Raw genomic sequence first — 21,924 nt, forward strand, 5'->3', positions numbered from 1 at the left:
CAAAAAAAAAAAAAAAAAAGAAAAGAAAAAAAGAAAGAAGAAAAACCACTGCTGTAGGTTTAGCACTGCAGTTAGAGATAATAACATTTAACAAAATAAGGATGAGATGATGATCCAGAGGGCTCTATTGTTTCCAGAGAGTTGTGTTAATTTGCATGTAATATTACTAAATTTATTTGATCTCTCTATCTGTATGTTTTTTCTTAAACTGTCTAATGGAGTTTTTGTAGGCATTAATGAACAAAGGTCAGGTCAAACAACACACACTTTACCCTTGTGAGCTGCCCCTTTGACGAGAGTAAGAATAGCATCATTTCTGTAAATGCTGTTCTTAGTAGAGAATGCAGAACTAGTCCCTAATGAAGGAGATATCCTTATTAAATATTTCATCATTTCAGCATATACTGATCCATTCCAGGGAAAATAATTAAATTCATCCAGTTATCTGTTATAAAAGACAAATAGGAATTTACACAAAGGACAAGTTTAAGAACTGACGTCCACATTTAAGACAAAGAGCAAAGCAAAGATTGGATTACTTAAACATGCAATGTATTTAAAAATAAAAGCAACATCAGTATGATTGGAAGAAGGAGTAAAGAAGTTTTAATATATAAGCTTCAATGGTCCAGCTAAATGAAGCTCTGTTAGACCATTCCCTCACAGAAAGTAGAATGTTTTGGGTAGAAGATGGTTATTAAGCATGCAGCAGCTTGTTAGAAATAAAATCAGAACTCAACTGCTGAAACTACAAAGTATTTCCTGATTAGGAACCCAAAGTATGCAATTTCTTTCTAAGCTCCATTTCTACCACTGGGAATGCTTACATGAGTCTATGCACCTACATATGCAAAGCTCAAAAACTCACATAGGTTCAGACTTTAAACTTACTATTTTCACAGTCAAAGTCACTAAAAGTATCTTTTGGGGACCCCCATAGTGTGTAACAGCTGACTGTAAGAAAAATTTTTAAACTAACGTTCTGAGAAACTCATTACAGAAATTCAATTATATCTCTTTTGAGGCATGTAAATTTGAGAGCGAGAGGTGTGATTTTATAAACACTCCTCAAACTTCAAATTTCACATTAAGCAACTCATTGGTCCACAGGCACTGAACTCTAACCAAACAGCCATTTGCAATTACAATTTGGTTAATCATCTCTGTTCCTCCTGAGGAGGTCCCACAGCTGCCTGGAGGCTTAGCATTCCTGATGAGCACCACGGGATCATCTCTTCTGCTAAAAACAGCTGCATTTTGTAGCTTGAAGCTTCTCCTGTAAAACATGCTGAAGGCGGACATACACTGCTTTTCCATGTAATTGTGCTGTTGCTTTGATAGTTAGCTTGAGATTGATCTCGGCAAGCCTGTTGGATGGCAAAAGAGGCTTGTCTTTTTTATGTTTCCTGCCTAAGGACAGCTGGTTTGGTTGCTCTGGGATAAAAGAATAAGAAAGGGTTCACGTTATTTTAGGCAATGAAGAAAAGGCCTTCAGCTGAAGAAAGCATGCTGGCAGAAACGCTGGTGCATTTGTGGAATAATGTACTTCAGCTCTGGAGCAGATGAAAAACAGTTTATCTTATGTTGTCCAGAGAGTTAAATATACGGTTACTGCTGAAGTATCAAATCACAGTCCTTCAGCAAATCAGCATTCAGAAATATGCAGGTTTCTTAGGCCAGGTCCTGGGCACGCATGTGGTCTAGAGAGGGAAGGTAGCATGCTCACATTAAAATGGTGAATGGCTTTCACTTCTTGTTTTTATCCTTTGTACTTCTTAAAACTGATATATTTTATGTTTGCCTATTTAATCCTATCAGGAGCAACTGAAGGAACTGAAGGATCTGGGACTGTTTAGACTGGGGAAAAGGAGGCTGAGGGGAAACCTTATTGCTCACTTCCAATGCCTGAAAGGTGCTTACAGCAAGAGCAGGGTTGGTCTCTTCTCACTGGTGACAGGTGACAGAATGAGGGGAAATGGCCTCAAGTTGTGCCAGGCTAAGTTTAGGTTGGATATCAGGAAACACTTCTTTACAGAAAGGGTTGTTAAGCACTGGAATAGGCTCCCGAGGGAGGTGGTTGAGTCACCATCCCTGGTTGTGTTTAAAAACCATTTGGATGTGGTGCTCAGGGACATGATTTAGCAGAGGGTTATTACAGTTAGGGTAATATGGTTTGGTTGTGGTTGGACTTGATGATCGTTAAGGTCTTTTCCTACTTGAGCAATTCTATGATTCTGTGATTCTATGATTGTTTTGGTATGAGTACCAATATTTTTGTTTAACATAGCTGAGTTAAATTAGATCTCACTACAGCCAATCTGAAATTTCTCAGGGAAAGAAAACACATGTGACCACTGATATGGTGTTCTATGGTGTTTGGAGCCAAGCAATGCTACTGACAGCTGTTACATTGCCAAAATTTAACTTGCTTGGTCCATGGAAGGAATCCTGATTTTTACAGGGTTACCTGCAGTTCGCTTACAAAGCAGCAAGAAGTTCTGGAGCAGTGGGTTGCTGCTATGCCTGCATGTCTGCCTGTGTAGCCGGTTACACAACATGAGAAAAGCACTTTTGAATTTAATGGCACTGTCAACATCCATAAAGTTATTTAAGTATGCAAATGCTGCAGTCTCAGCCCCCAGAGACTGCACTGCTGTTCAGAGTGGTGGGGATTTGGTTTTGTTTTCAGTTTTTCCACAGCTATTCATGATGGAAGGATAAATATTTGTCTAAACAGTGGTACTCCATGTTTTAGGTGTGGTTGGTAGATCTGGGTGGACTCATTTCCTCTGAATGGAGGAGAATTTAGTTAAATGTTTTAGAGATAGATGTTTATCCTTCAAAAAAGACAGAATGTGTCCATCAGAGGTGTTTCCATATCTGTCACTGGGCGTCACAGAACAAACCCAGTGACCCTTCTGCTCAATTAGATTTTCTTGAGCAACTTCCTGCATACAGAAATAACTCCAGATAAATCCTTTTTCCTTTCAGGAAGTCGCACAGTTCCCTTTCATCCCCTTCACTATTTTTTTCACCTTTATCTGATGGCAGCTTAGCATCAGTGATTCTCTTGGCCTTTGGAGTTCCAAGCTTGACTCCACAAGAGCAGCTCCAGCAAAAGAGAAATGTCACTCAGCCATAGGTCAGAAGTGACAGGAGATGCTCCCAGCATCCAGCCTGCAAAGTGCCAGCCTGCACCAAACAGGCAGGAGGGCTAATTTGTTGGATCCTAATTTGCTGTCAGTTTCTAGAGATCTCCTTCTTGATATCAGACTGCAATTCATTAAATTCCTCTAACAGGGAAGTTTATTCTCCTTCAGCCAGAATTTGAAGTTGACACAAGAGATAGGAGATGCAATACTCTGGCTTGTGTTGTAGGGGTCAGGCTGAATGACTTCCTGCTGCCTCGCTGCCTGCTTGTCTATGAGATGCATTCATGCACTTCAAAAAGTTCATTTATATTTCTCTCCACACAAAAAGTACAATCTTCTGTAAAACCACTGTGGTTTCTTCTTAAAACAAAACTCAGTGTAGGCACTACAGAGGGTTTATGACCAACCTCTTCACAGACCACCACGCTCACTTTAAGCCTGCTGGTACACTGCAGTACATAGCCAACCTAAGTGTAAATGAAAGGTAGCTCTGTAGGAGGATGCTTTGTTTTTGCTTTTTTTTTCTTCATCCTCTAACCTCCACAGTTCTAAATAAGTGGATTAGAGTCTCTGTAGAAATGCATTTGTTAAGAAAGGCATGGCTGGATCTCTCAGCACTGGTTGTAGGTTCATGAAAGTCTCTAATGCCATATGAAAAGAGCAAGTCAATGGTTCCCAGACCACAAGTTTTGTAGACACTGAAGTAAAATGTCTTTCCATGCATTGCAAAGCAAAGGTTTCATCCCTTCCCTGCCCCTCATTATTTTTTTTTAAGATTTTGTGAAATTACACAGTGGTAAAGGTGAGCTAGTAGGAAAATGAAAGAATTTCTCCTTGGCGTTATACTCCTTGTTAGTTTTACTTCTTGGCTTTCTTATAGCTGAATGGCATGTAGGATTCAAAGCCACTCATTTTTCATCATTGTCACTAGTGCATAGTGCGACTTCTTTTTGCTTCCTCCTGAGATAAGTTATCAAAATACATACTTTCCATGTTTTTATGCTACCTGCCAATCTAAAGGAAATTTGTGCTTTTAAATTCATCTGCTTTCTTTCCTGATGAGCACTAAAATTGAATTTAATCACTTTATGATGGCTGGTCCTCTGGGAAGGTGCAACAATTGTTAGAAAAAGTATACAAAAGGCACTTTACATCACATAATATCACGTGCTTACTTTGTTTGGTCTAAAGCTGCCTTCACTGTTCCAGCTCTGAAAGACCTTTTCATGATGGCCCATGCTGAAATCTGATATGTAACACTACCCAGGAAATGATCGTACTATATGTATTCATGATACTTGTAAAATCTCTACAGATCCCTGAAGGGAAGTTGTAGTGAGGTGGGGGCCTCTTCTCCCATGTAACTAGAGATAGGACTAGAGGGAATGACCTCAAGTTGCACCAGGAGAGATTCAGGTTGGACATTAGGAAATATTACTTCTCCAGGAGAAAAGTTGGAACGGGCTGCTCAGGGAGGTAGTGGAGTCACTGTGCCTGGAGGTGTTCAAGAAATATTTAGATGTTGTACTGAGAGACATTGTTTAGTGGGAAATACTGGTGACAGGTGAATGGTTGGAGTGGATGACTTCAGAGGTCTGTTCCAACCTTGGTGATTCTATGATTCTTATAAGGTGTATATACTCCATACGTGAATAACATCACTGCACATCAAGCCCTCAAAAAGTGCTTGCCAAGCATTGGGAAGCACTGCTGATCTTTTTCCTTGAGGATCTATGGCATCTGCTTCAGAGGGTGTAGCAGTAGGTAATATATGTGAGAACACTGCTGTGCCACCTGGGGAGGAATTAAAAGTGACTTGCCCTCACTCTCCCCACTGCCAACAAGCGTAAGAAGCAGTTGCAAGTTTAACAGGTACAGAGGGAAATACACGAGTTTAAAAAGCCACAAGGTCATTTAAAATAAAAAGATACTGCTTCTCTCTGATCATGTCCTCTGGGAGTTTGACTACCTCAGCACCCATATTTTACACTTTAGCACACAGCATGGCTGTTTTGATGCAGAGACCCTCTGGCCAGTCTCGAGGACAGGAGAGTGGGCTAGATGGACCTTTATGTCGATCAGTGAGTACCTTATTGTGTTCTTTTGTACTCTTGATATCTTTTGGTTGCACATACTTATTGTTTCTTAAAAAGCACTGGCCTTGAGCAAAGCTGGTGGACAGCCTTATAGCCAAAATGCAGTACAAGAATATGAATAGTCTCAGGCTAAGACCTGCAGCTGAACAACCACCAGCAAGGGGAATACATAAGAAGGGAATCCTTCCTGTTAATGCCCCCTTTCTCAGAAAGTAATTTATAAACCTCTATGTCTTGGAAGCTGCAGCTGTTCAGCACGGAGCTGTCAGCACTCACCTGGCTGTAGCTGGTGGGCATCATGCACAGAATTGTCAGCAGAATCCAAATTTGGTACTGATAGTGATTGCAATAAGCTTAAACACACACTGTTTTGTTTTTCCGTTATGGCACTGAATTCACATTAATTACATTATTCTGAACTGACTTTTAAAACTCAATAAATTTGATATATGAGTCGCTAAGGAAAAGTGTCCATAGTTGTTATGATTACTCTTCTAACAGTACACTTTGAAATTACTCATCAGCAGTGCAGAGTGCTCCTACATGAAGACCACTAATCAAATTGCCTGATTAGGTGAAATTCTAGTCACTCAGCAGTTTCCTCATGCCAATTTGCAATAATAATTTTTCCATCACTTCTGCTCAAGGAATCTCTCAACTGCTTCAGATATAATTTCATTTCTAAACTGACTGTATAATTAAATAATACAGTATAGCCAGCAGTAATCTTTCCTCAAATTTAAATGTAAATGTTACCAGTTACCAACAGGAGCCATAGAATAATTGGCTGTGGCTAATTATGTATTATGTCTAAAAAATGTTAACATTATGGTTGCAAACTCAAGCACTTACAAGTTGGGCAACGTCAGAATGAACGTTGCCCAGGCAACTTCCATTTTCCATCCATTTGCTTGCATGCATGTTACACTTTTTAATTGCACAATCATGCTGTTCTTTTTTTCCTCTTAAGTCCACTGCCTCATTCAGTAAACCAGTAATAAGCAAAGATTTCTTTTTATCTTCCTCATTAGGAGCATGCCTCTGAGCCTTATTTAATTCACATTATTCCGGCCTTACGTAGCATACATTTTTATTCATCTCTTCCTCTGTGTTTCTATGACGCTCTGTGTCTGAGCACTATTTTGAAAAGGGGTGTGTGTGAGTGTCAGGTTGCCTAACTTCCCATTTAGGCAGGGCTGGAGTTTAGCAATCCAGACTCCTGTGATAAGAATGCAGGCAATTTAAGTGATAAGAATTGAGGAACGCTATGCACTGTTTAACTGGATTTATGAAGAAGGTACTGGACTGAAATGCTTGTACCATCAGCAGGCCTCTCTAAAACACATCTGCGAAGGTCCAAAGAAAAGAATTCATTCTCAAGCAGGCACATCTGTACAACCTAATAGCATCATCATTCTGTGTCTATGGCTGTAGGGCATACAAAGTTGTTTGATGGCTGTGTATGCTTTTTCAGACGAAGCTGTCAATCGTTTGTTAAATCACTGATTTTTATGAAGCAGCATTTCCCAGGATTACTATTCCAAGTATTCCTGCTCCATACCTCCAGTGTACTTAGTCACAAATGCTCAGCTCTGCTGTAGAGGTGCTTGGTAAAGGTGCTGGGGCGTTGTAGCAGCCTGGCCAGTTAGCTTGAACATTTTGCTGGGAAAAGCTAGACAAACTTTGGCTCCAGTAGCTAGCTCAGCATGCTGAAGCCAGGGCATAGAATGCACTCAGATTCTTTGTCAATCTGATAATCTTTCTGCCTTCCTACAGTCTGTAAACCCCTTTCAACTTTTGCAAAAATTATCTGATTATTTCAACAGACTAGTCTTCCTCCTTGACCAAACCTGGACTCATCCTCATTGCAGCCCCATCTTGTATACTAAAGGGAGGTATGGTCTTAAAGAAAATAGAATAATTCAGAATTTATAGCAAAACAAAAAAAAAAAGAAAAAAAAAATCCTTTGCTTTAAAATTTGAATTTAAAATCCACCTACTGTGATAGATCCAGTGGTAGAATGTACCTTTTACTTCGTAAGAAACAGACATGAAATGGGAAGCCTGGTTTTTCCCAAATCCTGTTTTAGGCACTTACATCCTTTTTTTAATACCAAAGCCAATGTTCATTTCAGCAGGTATATAGTTTAGTGCACACTTTGTTTTCTAATTTGTGTTAAACGACTTTTTCCTTATCTGTCAGATAATTACTGTTTACTCACAATATTCATTAAGATATGTTTTGTTGACAAGGAGAGTTAATAAACCATGGGGAAAAGCAACACTGAAACATGTTTATTCATTGTCCTAAATATGCTGTGTACATAAAAAGAAGGTGCATCTGCAAAACATGTTACATTTGCATCTGCAAAACACGTTGCATTTGAAGTAGCTTATTAAGCAAGAGAAATATTAACAGTGGCTAATTAAATTGAAAGATTAATTAATGAAATTGATTGATTGATACTGCTCTCCAAGAGCCATGCATTGTGTTCGGTATGTGATTAATGTAATAAGGCATAAAGCCTGCCATTGCATTTGGACACTCTTGAATCTCTCACCAGGAATTTACCTATAGCTTTAAATGCCAGCACCTACTGCAGATCTCTCCTAATACCCTTTGCACTGTTTGAATTAGCAGATCTCATTGTCCACCAACTGGACTCCATTCACTTTTTCAGCCTTTAAGAGGTTTTTCCAAGTAAAGAAAAAATTCTCTCAGAACTTACAAATGCAACTGAAAACCAGAGATGTCTGTAAGGTGGTGCTGGTGCGTTCTGTGACCCGGTGATCCCTTGTGTGCTGTGTTCCTAATGGAGCTGAGGTTGTTGCTTTTCTTAACCCTGGAGACTGGAAGAGTTTGCAGTTTTGACAGCTAGAGTCACAGCGTTCACACTGTTGTTAAGAAAATAAGGAAATAAAGTTTGTGTGTATGGATGTCTTGGTATGGAACATGACATAGCAGGAATCCAGCATGAAATGAGCTTAGTTGACAGTCAACATGACAATAGCTTCCTACCCAATTCCCTATCTCATTAAAGCAGCTGCTAACTGGAAGAAAAAAAAAATAGGAAGAATAATTTATTGCATCATTTTATCATACTTAAGTTAACAGAAGAAGTGGAGAAGAAAAGATGATCCAAGCCCATGTTCCAACCTGAGAGTAATTCCTGAAAAGATTATCACTCTGCAGCCATCTGACCATTACTTTATACCGTGACAGTGTTGGCTTGCTGTGTGACATCTACATCCAGTACACAGAGAACATATAGCAAATGTTTAAAATTACAGCAGGCAAGATGTGTTAGTGCATTCTAAAAGCACAAAGAATTTCTTCATCTATACAGATAGATGAAAGCCAAAATAATTCTTACCGACAGACATTTCAGCTGAGAGTGAATGAATGGAAATTGCTCAGCCTCAGACAAAAGCATTTAGAATATTCTTACGAGCAACACTTCGGCGCTGATTTACAGTCAGCTGCTGTCTGCTGTGCAGGCGACAGAGGAACGCGCAGCCCGCCGGCTCTGCTGTGTGCTGCAGCACTGAGGACCAGGCGCCAGCGTTTGCATCTCAGTGGATTCCTCTGGACTCAAAGAATCGTAACTAAAGAGACGTCAGCCCAAGTGTCTGCTTTCTAAACTGAAGCTGGGGCCCATCCAGGTCTCGTGGAAATAATTAGGATTTTTTGTCACAGGTTTCGGGCAAGCGTTCCACTTTTGGTGGAATCCTTTTGTTCCTTTGAGCTCCGAACACACATGAGCTGCTTTAAAATTTGGTTACTGAGCCCCGAAATTTTCCAACTAGGTGCCTCCTAAATGTTTAGGCACTGCTATCAGCAGAATCATTTCCCCAGAGTCCAATTTCTGATTCTGTAAGTGCTTCCTAATTACACAGATTTTTGGTGAGATACCTCAGCTGTGTGCAAGCAGTTTCAGGAAGCGGGCTGTTCCATTTGCAATTCTCTTCCTATTAGCAAGTGAACATGCTCTCTGTTTAGGACTACTTGTGGAAGAGTATTTATTTTTGAAAGTTATACCACATGTTCCTAATGCTTTGTTTGCACAGCTGTAAGGAAAGATAACTTAATGGGAAGAATAGTCTCTCAAACAAGAAAGAGTTGTCTTCCAAGACAGCCATTTCACTTCCTTTGTAGCACAGCAGCGTGGGTGTGGGTTCATATTGGACATGCTTGTATGTCAGAAATTAAAATCAATGTTTTTCTTATTATGCAGCATAGAATAGATTTCACTTTGACAGTACCTGCAGATCTGCTCTGTGTGACTGCACAAAAATGTAATTTAGTGACAGCTTGAAAAGCCATTTTGGTGTTACTAATTGTCATGAGTTTTCCGTAGGCAACCATAGGAGGAGAACAAGAATTTCACACTGAAGGCAGCTGTGTAGATCTCTTATTGTCTCTAAACAATAGATTATTAAGTACAGTTTGTAAAAAAGATAATTCAGTTTTACTTTACAAGCATACCTTTTTCTAAAGTGAAGAACATGAGTTCAGTAGCATGTTTTCTTCAAATAAGGCCTACAGATATGAAGTAAAACTGATTTCAACGTATTCCAGTGAAATAACTGAAGTTTAAAGAATAGGTACTAATGACTGTAAGCCAAGAGTGGAATGAAGTGAAACCATTTATAATCTGTGATGACAGCTCTGCCCTTGTGCATGAGGAGGAAAGGCCGTGTCCCAGAGAACAGCCCATCTGCAGCAGTCACTTTAACCCAGGCACAGCTCTGACCATCAACAAGATCCTGGCAGTAAGGTCTCCTCTTGGCAAGGAGTATCATGCAAAGATCAGGTCTACATTTTGGAAGAATAACCTAGGAAATAATTTTGTTTATTATTTATGCTTACCCAGTTAAGCTGTGAGATGAAGGAAACGAGATTAGCTCAGGAGGACTTGATGATTGGGAGATTTTTTGTTTAAAATTGTCTAGGTGATTAAACTATATACGTGGGTTGGCATTAAGGATCAACACCATCAAAAATAGTTTATGTTTAAAACTGACTTTTAAACAAGTAGCTCAAAGCAGCTATTTGCCTTGATTAATTCTGCTTTAGAACTCGAGATCTCATTGTCCCTTTCTTTCTTTGATTCAAGGAAGAGGCATATTTCTGCTTTTTTCAACTCCTACAGTTTTTTAGATCTGAAAAAACTCCTATTCATTGAACTGAACATACAAAATAATATACAACGTAAAGTACTTTGCACTAGGAAGAGAGATTATGGCTCTCAAAAAAGTCTAACAGTTGAACAGCTTCCTTCCAGAATAATCCCATTTGTACAGTGGTTTTACTTCTCATAAAGTTTCAGCAAGTATTGTATATGGCTTCAATATTTTACACTTAACTGCAAAAACAATTTATGCAGGTTGTGATCAGTTCTGAGAGGCTTTTTTTTTAATAACTATTAGATTAATTTATGTGGGGAGAGATATAAAGAGGAGGGAAGGAAGGTTTTTGTCTTGTCTAAACAGCACAAATCAGGCCTTGTTTTGTCCATAGCCTAGGAGCTCATAGTCATGTCACAGAATGATACCTTCACTATCTGAGTAAATGTTAACATTTGGAAAAGCAAAATCTTTCTTCAGAAGGGAAAATCCTTGGTAGTGGTGTTAATTCTCCTCTTTCTGATCTTCCAGGGCATTTAAAGCAGCATGGCATAAATTTGTCTCCCCCTTTCTTCCCTTTCTCCCCTCAAAATCTAGGGCAGAATGTTCTACTTCAGTATCACCATTTTATAATGTCAGGACCAAGAGACAGCTGGATGTTCTCCTTAAGAAAGCTGACAACTACATCAGGTCCCCTGAAGGGTGGTAGCTTGACTTAAGTCCCCATTTGGGAGTCAAGTACTTCTCTGGTTCTTTAGACTCAACCACCTGCTTGCCTCCCGTTATTATTTCCACAATTCTGTTACAGACAGTGGCTGCCATTTCCTTGCATGGTATTGTCTTGGATACATCAGTATCCATTTTTTTTAGATAATTCTCTCCAAAACATTAGTTTTACTCAAGGCAGAAATAGTTTCTTCTTCCTAGAGAAATAAGGTGAAAGTAATTTGGCTTGATTAGAGAGAGGGACTCAGAGTAGTTTTCATTCACTTCAGAGCTCAGTTCATATCCAGTCATACTTCATCTTCATAGCCTTCATACTTTCCCATGGCTTCTGAGACAGAATCTGTGAGGTGGGGTTTCCTGCTGGCTGCCTCTCAGATTCCTACCTGTGATAGGACCGCAAAAGCACTTTTCTGCTGACACAACTACAGGGTGCTGAGATGAAGCATCACCACAGTGCCTCAGTTCCTGAGGAGCTGCACTGCGCAGCTCTAGCAAGCTGACATCGCTCCCTGGCTTTGCAGGTGTGCTCATGAGGCACCATATTCAGTGCCAAGGCTAAGATCTTGTATTTTGCAACATTGCACAGGTTTGTTAAAGGAAGTGAAGTGACAAGTGCTATGACTTTGGTGCTGTAAAATCACTGTGGCTTCTTTTAACAGCTCTCTCCTATTAGTTTGGCTTATGTAGGTGATTTGCAAGCCTAAAAGCTGTTGTTGCCCTTTTCCCACCTTGGATTATTTTCATTAAAGAAGTAATCTATGATAGCCAATTTATTTTTTTTTGACAGTTTGGCAGCTTTAGGCATGTTTGTTAATGTCTTTGCTTACAAAGCTAAGCCCAGCAGTCTTATCAAACACCAGCTTATCCAATATCATTGCAGTTTTCTTGTCATTGTTGTGCTTTGGGATTTTTTGTTTTTGTTTTTCTGACAATATCTTTCTTTTCCTTCTGGATATTGCTTTTGCCCATTTTCAGGCCTCTTAATTTATAATTCCATAAAACTGTTTCATCCTCATTGTCTGCACCTTGGGTTGCTCCTATTACTTGACTATTCAGACTCTAAGGAAAGGTTTAATTCTTCTTTATTTCAAAGGGAGAGCAGCTTCCATGCCTATCAGTATGCCATAGACTCTCACCTCTGCCAGAGCAATGGGTAGAAATTGCTAGTAGTAATGTTTGTGAAAGCTTTTGAAATTAAATCATTAAACAGGAAGGTCACTGAACTTCCTGAACAATTCACAGTCAAAAAAAAATCAATTAACTAATTAATGAGACTTTTTACTTTGCCTCTCAAAGAATTTTAGGATCTTTATTCAATCCAGTCACAAATGTTAGCCAACTGTGGTTTACTTCACTACGTGAAAGTATTTCATAAGCATCTGTACTTGATGTGCTTTGACCCAAACATTAACAGAGGTGACAGTGCTTCTGAAGAGGGAAAAGACCAGCAGAAATACTATTTTAATATAAAACCTCAGAGTTGTCTTTGTTGACCATGACTATGAAAACACCATGGGGTCTGGAAAGGACCTAAAAAGCTGATCCAGGCCATCCTCCTAAGATGCATGCCAGATTCAACTTGGCTTAGATTGTTCCAGCATATTTAATTAATCTGTGATGAAGAATCTCTGATGTTGTAGACCTCACATGACCACAGCAACCTCCCCAGGCAGTCTGTTCTTCTGTTCTCACAGCTAGAAAGTCCCGGACTTTCTTGCTGGGTCCTCCCCCCCCAATGTCTTCTTCAAACTGGTTTATTATAAGAGGAAAGGTAGAAGAAATAAATGAAGTTATTTGGGATGTAGAAAAGAAGCACTTTGTATGGATGCAGCTCTTTCTGGCAAAGCTGAGGTTCTGCAGGTACCACTTCAGTCTGAGAGACTGGAATCATCTCTTCCAGCCAAAAGCACACGTGTCCAAATTGACATCGCTGACGCAACAGAACACCGTCAGAACATATCTGACATAAGCACACACTCATGTAGTGTCAAGGCGCTGCATTCTTTGATCCACACAGACATTAACCTGCGTTTAATCTGGGTTAATGTCCCAGAGGAAGTGAGAGTGGCAGGTTCCTTTTGCTGGACTCCCTTTACTGTACCAATGGCCTAGGAATTTACTGGATGATGTTTCAAGTAAATATGTGTTCATAAGGTAAATATTGGTAAAATGATGAAGCGTGCATGATATTACTGGCCACAGACAATGAGGCAGAAGTAAATTGTATTCACGTATAAATTTCTCAAAAGGATATTCCTGGCCAGGCCCAGATCCATCAGGATTTCAGAAGTCTGGAGTTATTCTTCCTACTGTGAATGCTACATTTCCTTCTTCTTTTCAGCTCTGGCTGAAGGGATTCTTAGAGAGTGCTTTTGAAGGATGTGTGGTTATACACCATATAGATGTCAGAAATAGGGCTTTTCAATGCACAGTTCTTGTCACTGTAGTTCAGTGGCTGCCATAAATCTTCATATCTGGATATACCAGTGCCCGCATCTGTTTGCCTTGTGTAATAACACTGGGTTTCAGAACACATGCCTGCATCTCAGAACAGCTTGCTCATCTTACTCTTTCACCATGCCCATTATACATGAGAAGAAGCATCCCCTCTTCTGTGGGTTCTGAAGCACTTTGTATCTGCATATCTTCACGTCAGAAAGCCAATACCAAAGGAAAATAGGGTGATGCCCTTTACACCGACATCAAGGGTACATATTTGTCTTTCTCACATTAGAAACAGTTGAACTCATTAAGTCGTGGTAATGTGCATTTACAGCAATTTTACAACTGAAATACGCCCATGTGTTCTGAGCTCTCATGTTGCAGCCTCAGCATGTCCACTAGTCCACATTTTCCTGTTTGCTTTTTAGAAGCTGACAACATTTATAAAGATGCTAATGCTTTTAAGAGCTCCCAGTCTTTGAATATTCACCTGGACCTGCCTTGAGGTTATGATTCAGAGGTTTCTGAAGCTATATTGATGGAAAAAAAAAATCATGGGTCTCTACCTTAGGGTATACATTAGTGCCACAACAGAGATCTGGAAACTGACAGTTCAACATCTGGAACAATATCTCTACCAAACCCTAGGAAACTGTGTTTAAACCACATTTAGCCACTTAAAAACCATAAGAGTTCTGTTGACTTGTAGAGCTCAACAACCACAACAATCTCTCAATGGTCTATTTTTAAGTGTTTTGACATATCTTCAGGTGGTTTAAGTAAGCATCAATGAAAAAAAGCTTTTTAAAAATTCTAGAGAATTTGGATACACGTCAATGAAGTTTTTAAAAAAAAAAATTCAGACAGATCAATTTTGTTGGTCCTAGCATTGCATCCAATGAGCATTCAATCCTTCTAAAGATAGTGTAGATTTGATTTTTTTTAGAGTATTTTTTATTTATGTTTTAGAGTGTTGGACTGTTCTCGATAAGTGGAAGTTATACTTTCCAGGTATTACTGTCATCATGGTACCATTTACATCTATGATCTCAGTGTAGGGCTGTCTTTGCTAAGATGCTTCATTATATTAAGGCAGAAAGCAGCCTTCTCTAGCAGTGCTTTCTTTTATCTTCAGCTTCAGGATGTTAGCTGAGTTCTTCTTAAGACACCCCCAAAATACTCAAACTAAAACAAAAATATTGCAGACCTTCTTGTAATTTATTTCTGAGAGCTTTTTTAAGATGAATTTATGGGTTATTCACTGGATTATCCAGTGGTCAGCTTCCCCAGTGTGCTTGATAACGGTATCACAAAGTAGCCTACTTCACAGGATCATTTCTAAATTTTGCTGTATTTTCAAGAAGACCAGGTAGTTTGCACATTTTTTTCTTCTAACAGTTGCTACTGGGGAAGCAAGTGAGAACTCATCAGGCCATCAGTACACAGTGAACCCACAGATGTGATATTAGATTATGTAAAAATCATTCCTGTTATGTAGTGATGCTGTAACATTCACTCTCTGTATCATATTCATTTCAGGATTTCAGAAAAATACTCTGGTGCTGTTAATTAAGATTGCTTAAGTACAATGATCACCTAAGTACAACGATCATGAGCTGTGGTTATTTCTTCAGGTGGAGCCAGTTCTGATTCCTTTAATCATGTAAAGATACTCCTAACTATAGCAAGACCACAGTCAAAAGCTTTCTGAAGAACTAGATAACATATGTGTAACACATATGTATAACCAATGAGTATAAAGAGTTGTAATTATGAAATAAACCAAAGAGTTTGGCTAACCAGGTTATAATAACAAAAAGAGAATAGACAGAATACTTACCTGTACCCTGGGCTCACTGCAAAACTCCAGAGGAGGGATCTTCAGAAGAGACCCTTTCCCACTCATAGCCAGCTCTTAAATGACTCTAGGAGAGGTGCAGCCAGGCTCCACCCCTTCCAGCAGCACAGGTGAATTGCCTTCACCTGTGCTCCCATGGCTGACCCATGGCTCGCCTCAGGTGGTCAATCAGAGGTTCAGGCTGTGATTTAGCAGTTCCCATGTTAACAAAGTAGGCTTTGCATCACTGTTGCTTGATTGGTAGGATCTCCAAGCGTTAACATGTCATCCTAGTGAAATCTGTTTTGTTCTCTTGCCACCTGTTGGTTACTACTGAAGTGTGAGAGACAAACATTCTTCTGAGAAACAACCAAGTGCATGGCTCATCCAGAAACCATTAATTAAAAAAAAAAAAAATGAAGAGGAAAAAAATAATAATACACAAAATGCTAAAGTATTTTATCTTTTTGTTTGTTTTATTTTCAGTCTTGGAATTGAACCAAGTGATTATTCCCACTTACGGAACCGTGCCAGATCAGCAAAACCTTCATGCTCCAGAATGGGTGGGTACTTCTTTACTTTAACTATGGCTACCAATAGTTTTTTTCTTGTGTAGATCTTCAACAACGGATTCCAACAGAATGGCAGCCACTGCATTTGCAGCACAGCCACTTCATTTGTCTGACTATGCTATATCTCTGCTTCCCTAAAGATACCTGAAGTCTTTGGTTCAGGTGTAAGGATGCAAGTTGACACAGTCACTGAACACAATTAAAAGTGACAAGTCACTAGATCAGTTACAAATATATATTCACTATAAACCGATAGACACACATGCACTTCCTTTCTGTATGTGGTTTTGTGTCTGCTTGTACAGGATTTTTGTGTGCTTGTACAAGGATAAATATATGAATACACCCTACATATAAACATACATACTCTATAAATTCAGACACGCCCAGGTATTAGTTGGCCAATGTGAGTTCAGGGCTTTTCTCAGAGAAAGGTGGGAAACAGCAGAGACTGAGGTGTCAAAAAAGGAAAAAGAACTGGAGGTCTCTATTCCCTGTATCCAGGGAATTTCCCCAACAAACCTAATGTTTTTTACAGCTATCAGGCTTTTGGCCCTAGCTGAAGATCTCCTGCATCAGATCCCATTTATCTTTAAGGTCTGGCCAGCTGACCCTAACAAGCCCTGCCACTGGGTGTGCCATGGCACATGCTTTGCCAACCTGATGCCCATGTGGCATGCTGATGAGTCCAATTTCATTTTTTACCCTAGTGTGATACTAGTACAGTTTGCAGTTGCACAGGGGTATCGATATAAGCCTGGACTCAAAAAGCTGTAAAATCATATAGCTATTATAAAGCTATTGGAGTTACTCCATAGAAACAAAAAGTCTGCTCTGCGTTTCATTATTGTAACGGCAGAAGTCATTGTCATTGGATTTAAGTGTCCATAGGTTGTTGTATCTATTCAGGCTACCTTTACAAGTGGATCAGTGTTAAAGAAGGACAAAGATTAAAAAAACAGGTTAAACATTGCCAAGAATTGCTTGCTGGACTAATTAATTTTGAGCACCTAAGTCATGGTTTTCACATATGGGAATACATTCAAGAAATTGCTGCAATGGTGGCATAAAGTAATGACATCTAGAGCTGGTTCTCAATCAGCCCTGTCCACGATATTGACATGTAAACTATTGCCTATTTACAAGTAACTGAAACAACCTGTGCCTTTTTCTCATCATCATCAACTAAATAGTATTCAAGGAATGACAGCCTGCTACTGCTGCTACCAGCTATCCGAGTAGCTTGCAGAGGAAGACTGTCATATGGGTGTGGAGAAGCAGGTCCTGCTGATGTCTCTGTATATGAGGAAATATTTTGTTTTCTTCATATATCTAAAACAGCATACAATACAAGGGTCATGGTGGTTTTTCTTCTGCCTCTGATGTAGGAAACAAATACCAAATCCACTAGGAATGAAGTATCCTTCTGTGAGCTAACCCTGCCTCTGAGCACCCTTACAGGGTCTTCTTCATTTGCTGCTGCTCCAGGCTCTGGAAAAAAAATATTTAATCTTTCTCTGAAGGAGAAAATGGAATCAAGGCCTTCCATTTCCTAACTGAGGGCCCTGACTAGGATGTTATAAAAATCCATCTTTTTTTTTATGTCTTTATATGAAATGAGCTAGCATCAGAAAAAACAATGCCATGTACCTTGTGGTTAGAAAATTCTTCATGAGCAGTTGAAGTATAATTTATTTTTATTTCTGCTAAAAATCAACTGCCCAAATGAATTTTATTTTTTGTTCCTCATGTGGACCAGCACTTGTCATTTCTGTTCAGTTTTAGCAGAATCTTTTCCAACTGCTCATTCCATGTTAGAACCTCCAGGGTAGTTTCAGTGACCAAAACAGTTGAATAAAATTCAGTTCCACCAAGCCTGCCTATGAGGTAGATGTGTGCTGCTTCATACAGGTGTAGCTAGAAAGGGAAACTAAATAGGAAACCTAGCCTTAAACTAGTGTATAGAAGGAAGTGCTCTACCGTTGTCTAAACTTGCATTATGCTTTCTAGCTGGGTGTACTTTGTGAAATTGATCCAGCAAGGTTGTACACGTGGCAGAAAATTGCAGGTAAAGTATTAGAGGTCTTATGTAGAGAAACTGAATGTGGTCCCAGGTAATTGGATTTTACCCTGATTGTACTATAGAGCTTTTGTGCAATAGATTGTGTACATCCAGCTTTTTGTCTATTTGCAGAGTGTCAAAGAGGAGTGCCTGTGGTTTGTTTGCATTAGCACAGGGTGGTCATACACAGGCCTGAGGGTATTGCTCTCCAAAGAGAGAGCCTTTGCCAAGCGCTCTAGAAAACCCAGGCAGCAGTTTTGACTAAGATTCCTCAGTGATCCATGCAATCACTGTTAAATTGGGATTATACTGTTGCTTTCTCTCCAGAGAGATCTTGTGAAAATTGATTTCTTAACACTTGCATGAGTAGAATAATGAGATTATAGAAGAAGAATACCACGGAAGTAGAAGGAAATCTCCATTTTAGGTTTTCAGACTACTTAGATGAAGTATAACAAAAAAGGCATTGAATAAAGAAGACAGCAAAGAGTGTAATAGAAAGTGGCTTTGCAGCCAAACCATGTGTCATACAAAGTATATAAGGAAGACAAGAGTTTCACAGACAGCCTTCATCTAAACTCTTCCCAGCTCTCAGTTGCTTTGCTTTGCAGCCTTAGCTGCTCCAAAGATGGATAGCTTAAATTTGGATTTGATAGTAAACACAGTTCTGAGATTCTGCATCTGCAGAGGGAATTCTTTGCCATTAACTGCTTTCCAGCTGTGTTAATGCTATTCCTCAGACATGATTTCTGCAGCAGAAAGGCTTCAGCGAATTCTGATCAAGTGCTGGATATTCCTGCATCCAGAAAAGGAGAGGTGCTGAAAAATGTGTTTTCATGGGAGTACTGTCTTTGCCTTCATTAGAAGTGAGGGCACATGGTATGTCTGTAGGAGGAGCTGGGGTTCTTCCCGCAGCCAGCAGCTGTATGTGGGCTCAGGCAGAAAGTCCAGTGGGTGTCTCATCAGAAGTTAGCTCTGGAGGTGAGACTTCCCAGTTTCTTTGCATGTTAAGGTACTGAGAATAACATCTTCTGATTCAGAACTTGCTAACAATCTCATTGTTACTAAAAACAGAACTGAAACAGTCCTTTGTTGTTATTAGCAAATATGAGTCATGAGAGAGAATGCTGAATGCACAGCAGTTATTGCCCTATGGAGGCACATACCAACATTAGTTTCTCCTGGTTTGCAAATGAACTTACAACCTGCAGAAGGAAATGCTTACATTGGTCTTGGTGTCAGAGCAGAGGTCTCTAGTGGTCACTCAGAATAGAAAGTAATTAAACATCATATTATGTAGCTGTGATAATAATTAAGACTTCACATTTCTGTAACATTTTCACCAGAGCAGCTCAAAGCACTGTACAAATAATGGTGTTTCACGACATCCGGGTCATATTACGCATTTCCTTTTTAAATATTTGATTGGAAGAGAAGTATCCTTAGGTCTGCGGAGAGAGAAGGGCAGCACCATAACATTTCCACCAAGGCCAAACCCACTACTACTATGCAGGTTGTGGTACCCTGCCAGGTGGGTTGTGTGCTGGAGGGCTCTCTGTTGGGGCTGGATTACACTGGTCATGCTCTGCTCACCTGTCCCAGCACTGGTTTACCTCCTGCCGTTCTGCAAGAACCTGTTTGGAGATACTCTGAAAACTATGTGATATTGCAGACAAGTGGTTTAACCCTCCAGTAATGATTGGTTTGCCACTACTGACAATCATACCAAAAGCTCCTGTGGGCTAAATAAAGGACTTCTTTTATCCTTCCAATTAGTTACGCCATTCCTGCAGAAACTCTTTTTTTTTTAAAGAAACAAACAAACAATTTACAATACTGTTATAATACAATACTTGTTCAGGATGTAGTAAGTAATAAAAAATATCTGCAGTTCCCATTCCTCCTTTTTTTTCAGTATCTAAAGGGGAGCTTGAGGAAAGAAGGGGATGGACTTTTTAACAGGGTCTGTGATGACAGAACAAGGGGAAATGGCTTCAAGCTTAAAGAGAGTAGATTTAGGTTGGATATAAGGAAAAAGTCTTCTACAGGTGAGGCACTGGAACAGGTTGCTTAGTTATGTGGTTGAAGCCCAGTCCCTGGAGACTTCGAGGGCAAGGCTGGATCAGGCTCTGGGCAACCTGATCTAGCTGTGCATGTCCCTGTTCATTGCAGGGGAGTTGGACTAGATGGCCTTCAGAGGCCCCTTCCAGCTCCAAGGATTCTATGATTTTTCTTCACTCCTGTCACTGTTGCTGCTGAGGAGAGTTCAGGTCTCCTTTATCGCCTGCTGCAGCATCACACGTAGCTATGGCTACAGGATCAGGCTCAGGAGTCATGCACAGTAGTTCCCTTGGGCACAGCCATCCTGGTTACATGAGAGGAATCCTGAGAAGCTCAGGGGCTTAGGGCCAGTTTCACCACTGGGGTTTGGTCACTCAGTCGGGGGCACCAAGCTGCTGGGAGCCAGGGGCAAAGAGCTCTGTGCTGGGTACACGTGTGGAAGGGCTGGCTGGGCTGGGCCTGGGCCTTCATGGCTCTTGCACATCTGTCAGCACGGTGCCTCACAGCCCTGAGTCCCACTGTGCTGCCTGGGAGCACCAAGGCACCACGGCTGTGAAACAGCACTTTTGATGTTGTATGCCATGTCTGCACTATACACATTTCTGAGCTTTTTGTTGCTGCAGACCACCACCAGACTTATCCCTTGGAGCCATTATCCACTGATCCGTATCCTGATGTGACCTGAAGCACAGAGGTGCACTTCTTTCACTTTGCTGGCCTCACTGCTTCTTGGCTGGCTCCCACAAAGGTGCCCAAAGTGTTTCAGATTCCTCCTGCTAATAAAGCAGAGAGTGGCTCCCCATCTCTCTGGTGGCAATGATTGTACAGCACTCTGCAAAGTACTAAATATAATCACTACTTTACAGCTAAAGGTATTTTTTGTGTATTTATTAATGTTGTTAATCAGTATTAACTTGCTATCCGCTTGAGCATCATTATAACGTTAAGGTGCACAGCCAGTTGTCTCCCTTAGTACTTAAAATGATTAGACTGAGGCTAAGAAAATTAGAAAGTGCTGTAAATAGACCCCATGTTTGCTTCTTCCAGAACAGAATTATCAATGGACCTGTTCATTATTTTCAGTGATAATGTGCTGCTGATACTTAAGCAAAATTATGGATTGGAATTTCAGCCTCCATTAACTTGTGTGTGTGTGTGCACAAAGTTGTTTGCATTTGCCTGATAATAACATTTGCAATATTGTCAAATAATATTACATATTAAAAAAAAAACAACCCACTGTCTCCAAGGAATTATTAACTTCAGTGTATACACATCTTTTTGGTTTCCAGCCCTGTTTCTCCCCCAGCAATCACGTTGAATAATATATGATTTTTCATTACAAACTATCCAGTAGGGATTATAAGACATACCACATGTCTGAGTTAATATAACTGTCAGAACTTTAACCATTGCATTCCCTTTTGTGTTTTACTTCTTACTTTTTGTTGCACAGCATCAAATGTTATGTTACAATTGACTTGTATGGGTCTTAATCTTATCTCTTAATTATTCAGGCTTAACGAGAATTCTTTATTACTTTGTTGTTATATAAAACATTTATTGATAGATCAATAGGACAATGGAAATTACGTCAAAGAAGTTAGCTTCATGGGTATGAACTCTTGTCTGTCCAGGTTCGTGCAATCCAGTGTTGATTAATTTTCATCTATATTCAATAATATATACCTATAGTTTGATATGTGTAGAAAAGTATGTTTGTAGTAACATGCATAAACTTATGTCCACAAAAACATGTATGTAAGCAAATTCATGGGTCAGGATACTGATTACTGGGAATTCTCTGCAGCTGGTTATTGCCATTCTAGTTAAGCCAGTTATTGCTGAG

The 21,924-nt window shown here is 39.8% G+C and overlaps 1 protein-coding gene across 1 annotated transcript in view; it reads left to right on the top strand.

The window, feature by feature from the left end:
• Nucleotides 1–21,924, top strand: part of ANO6 (anoctamin 6) — a 69,943-nt gene that overhangs the window by 10,148 nt on the left and 37,871 nt on the right. Inside the window, exon 2 of the mRNA XM_042815866.1 lies at nt 15,867–15,943. Within this exon, the coding sequence (XP_042671800.1) occupies nt 15,867–15,943 (77 nt within the window). The remainder of the gene's footprint in view (nt 1–15,866; nt 15,944–21,924) is intronic.

The sequence above is a fragment of the Centrocercus urophasianus genome, unplaced genomic scaffold (assembly GCF_019232065.1).
Source record: "Centrocercus urophasianus isolate 14NV4802_14NV808 unplaced genomic scaffold, USGS_Curo_1.0 seq_15, whole genome shotgun sequence".
Classification (NCBI taxonomy): Eukaryota; Metazoa; Chordata; class Aves; order Galliformes; family Phasianidae; genus Centrocercus; species Centrocercus urophasianus.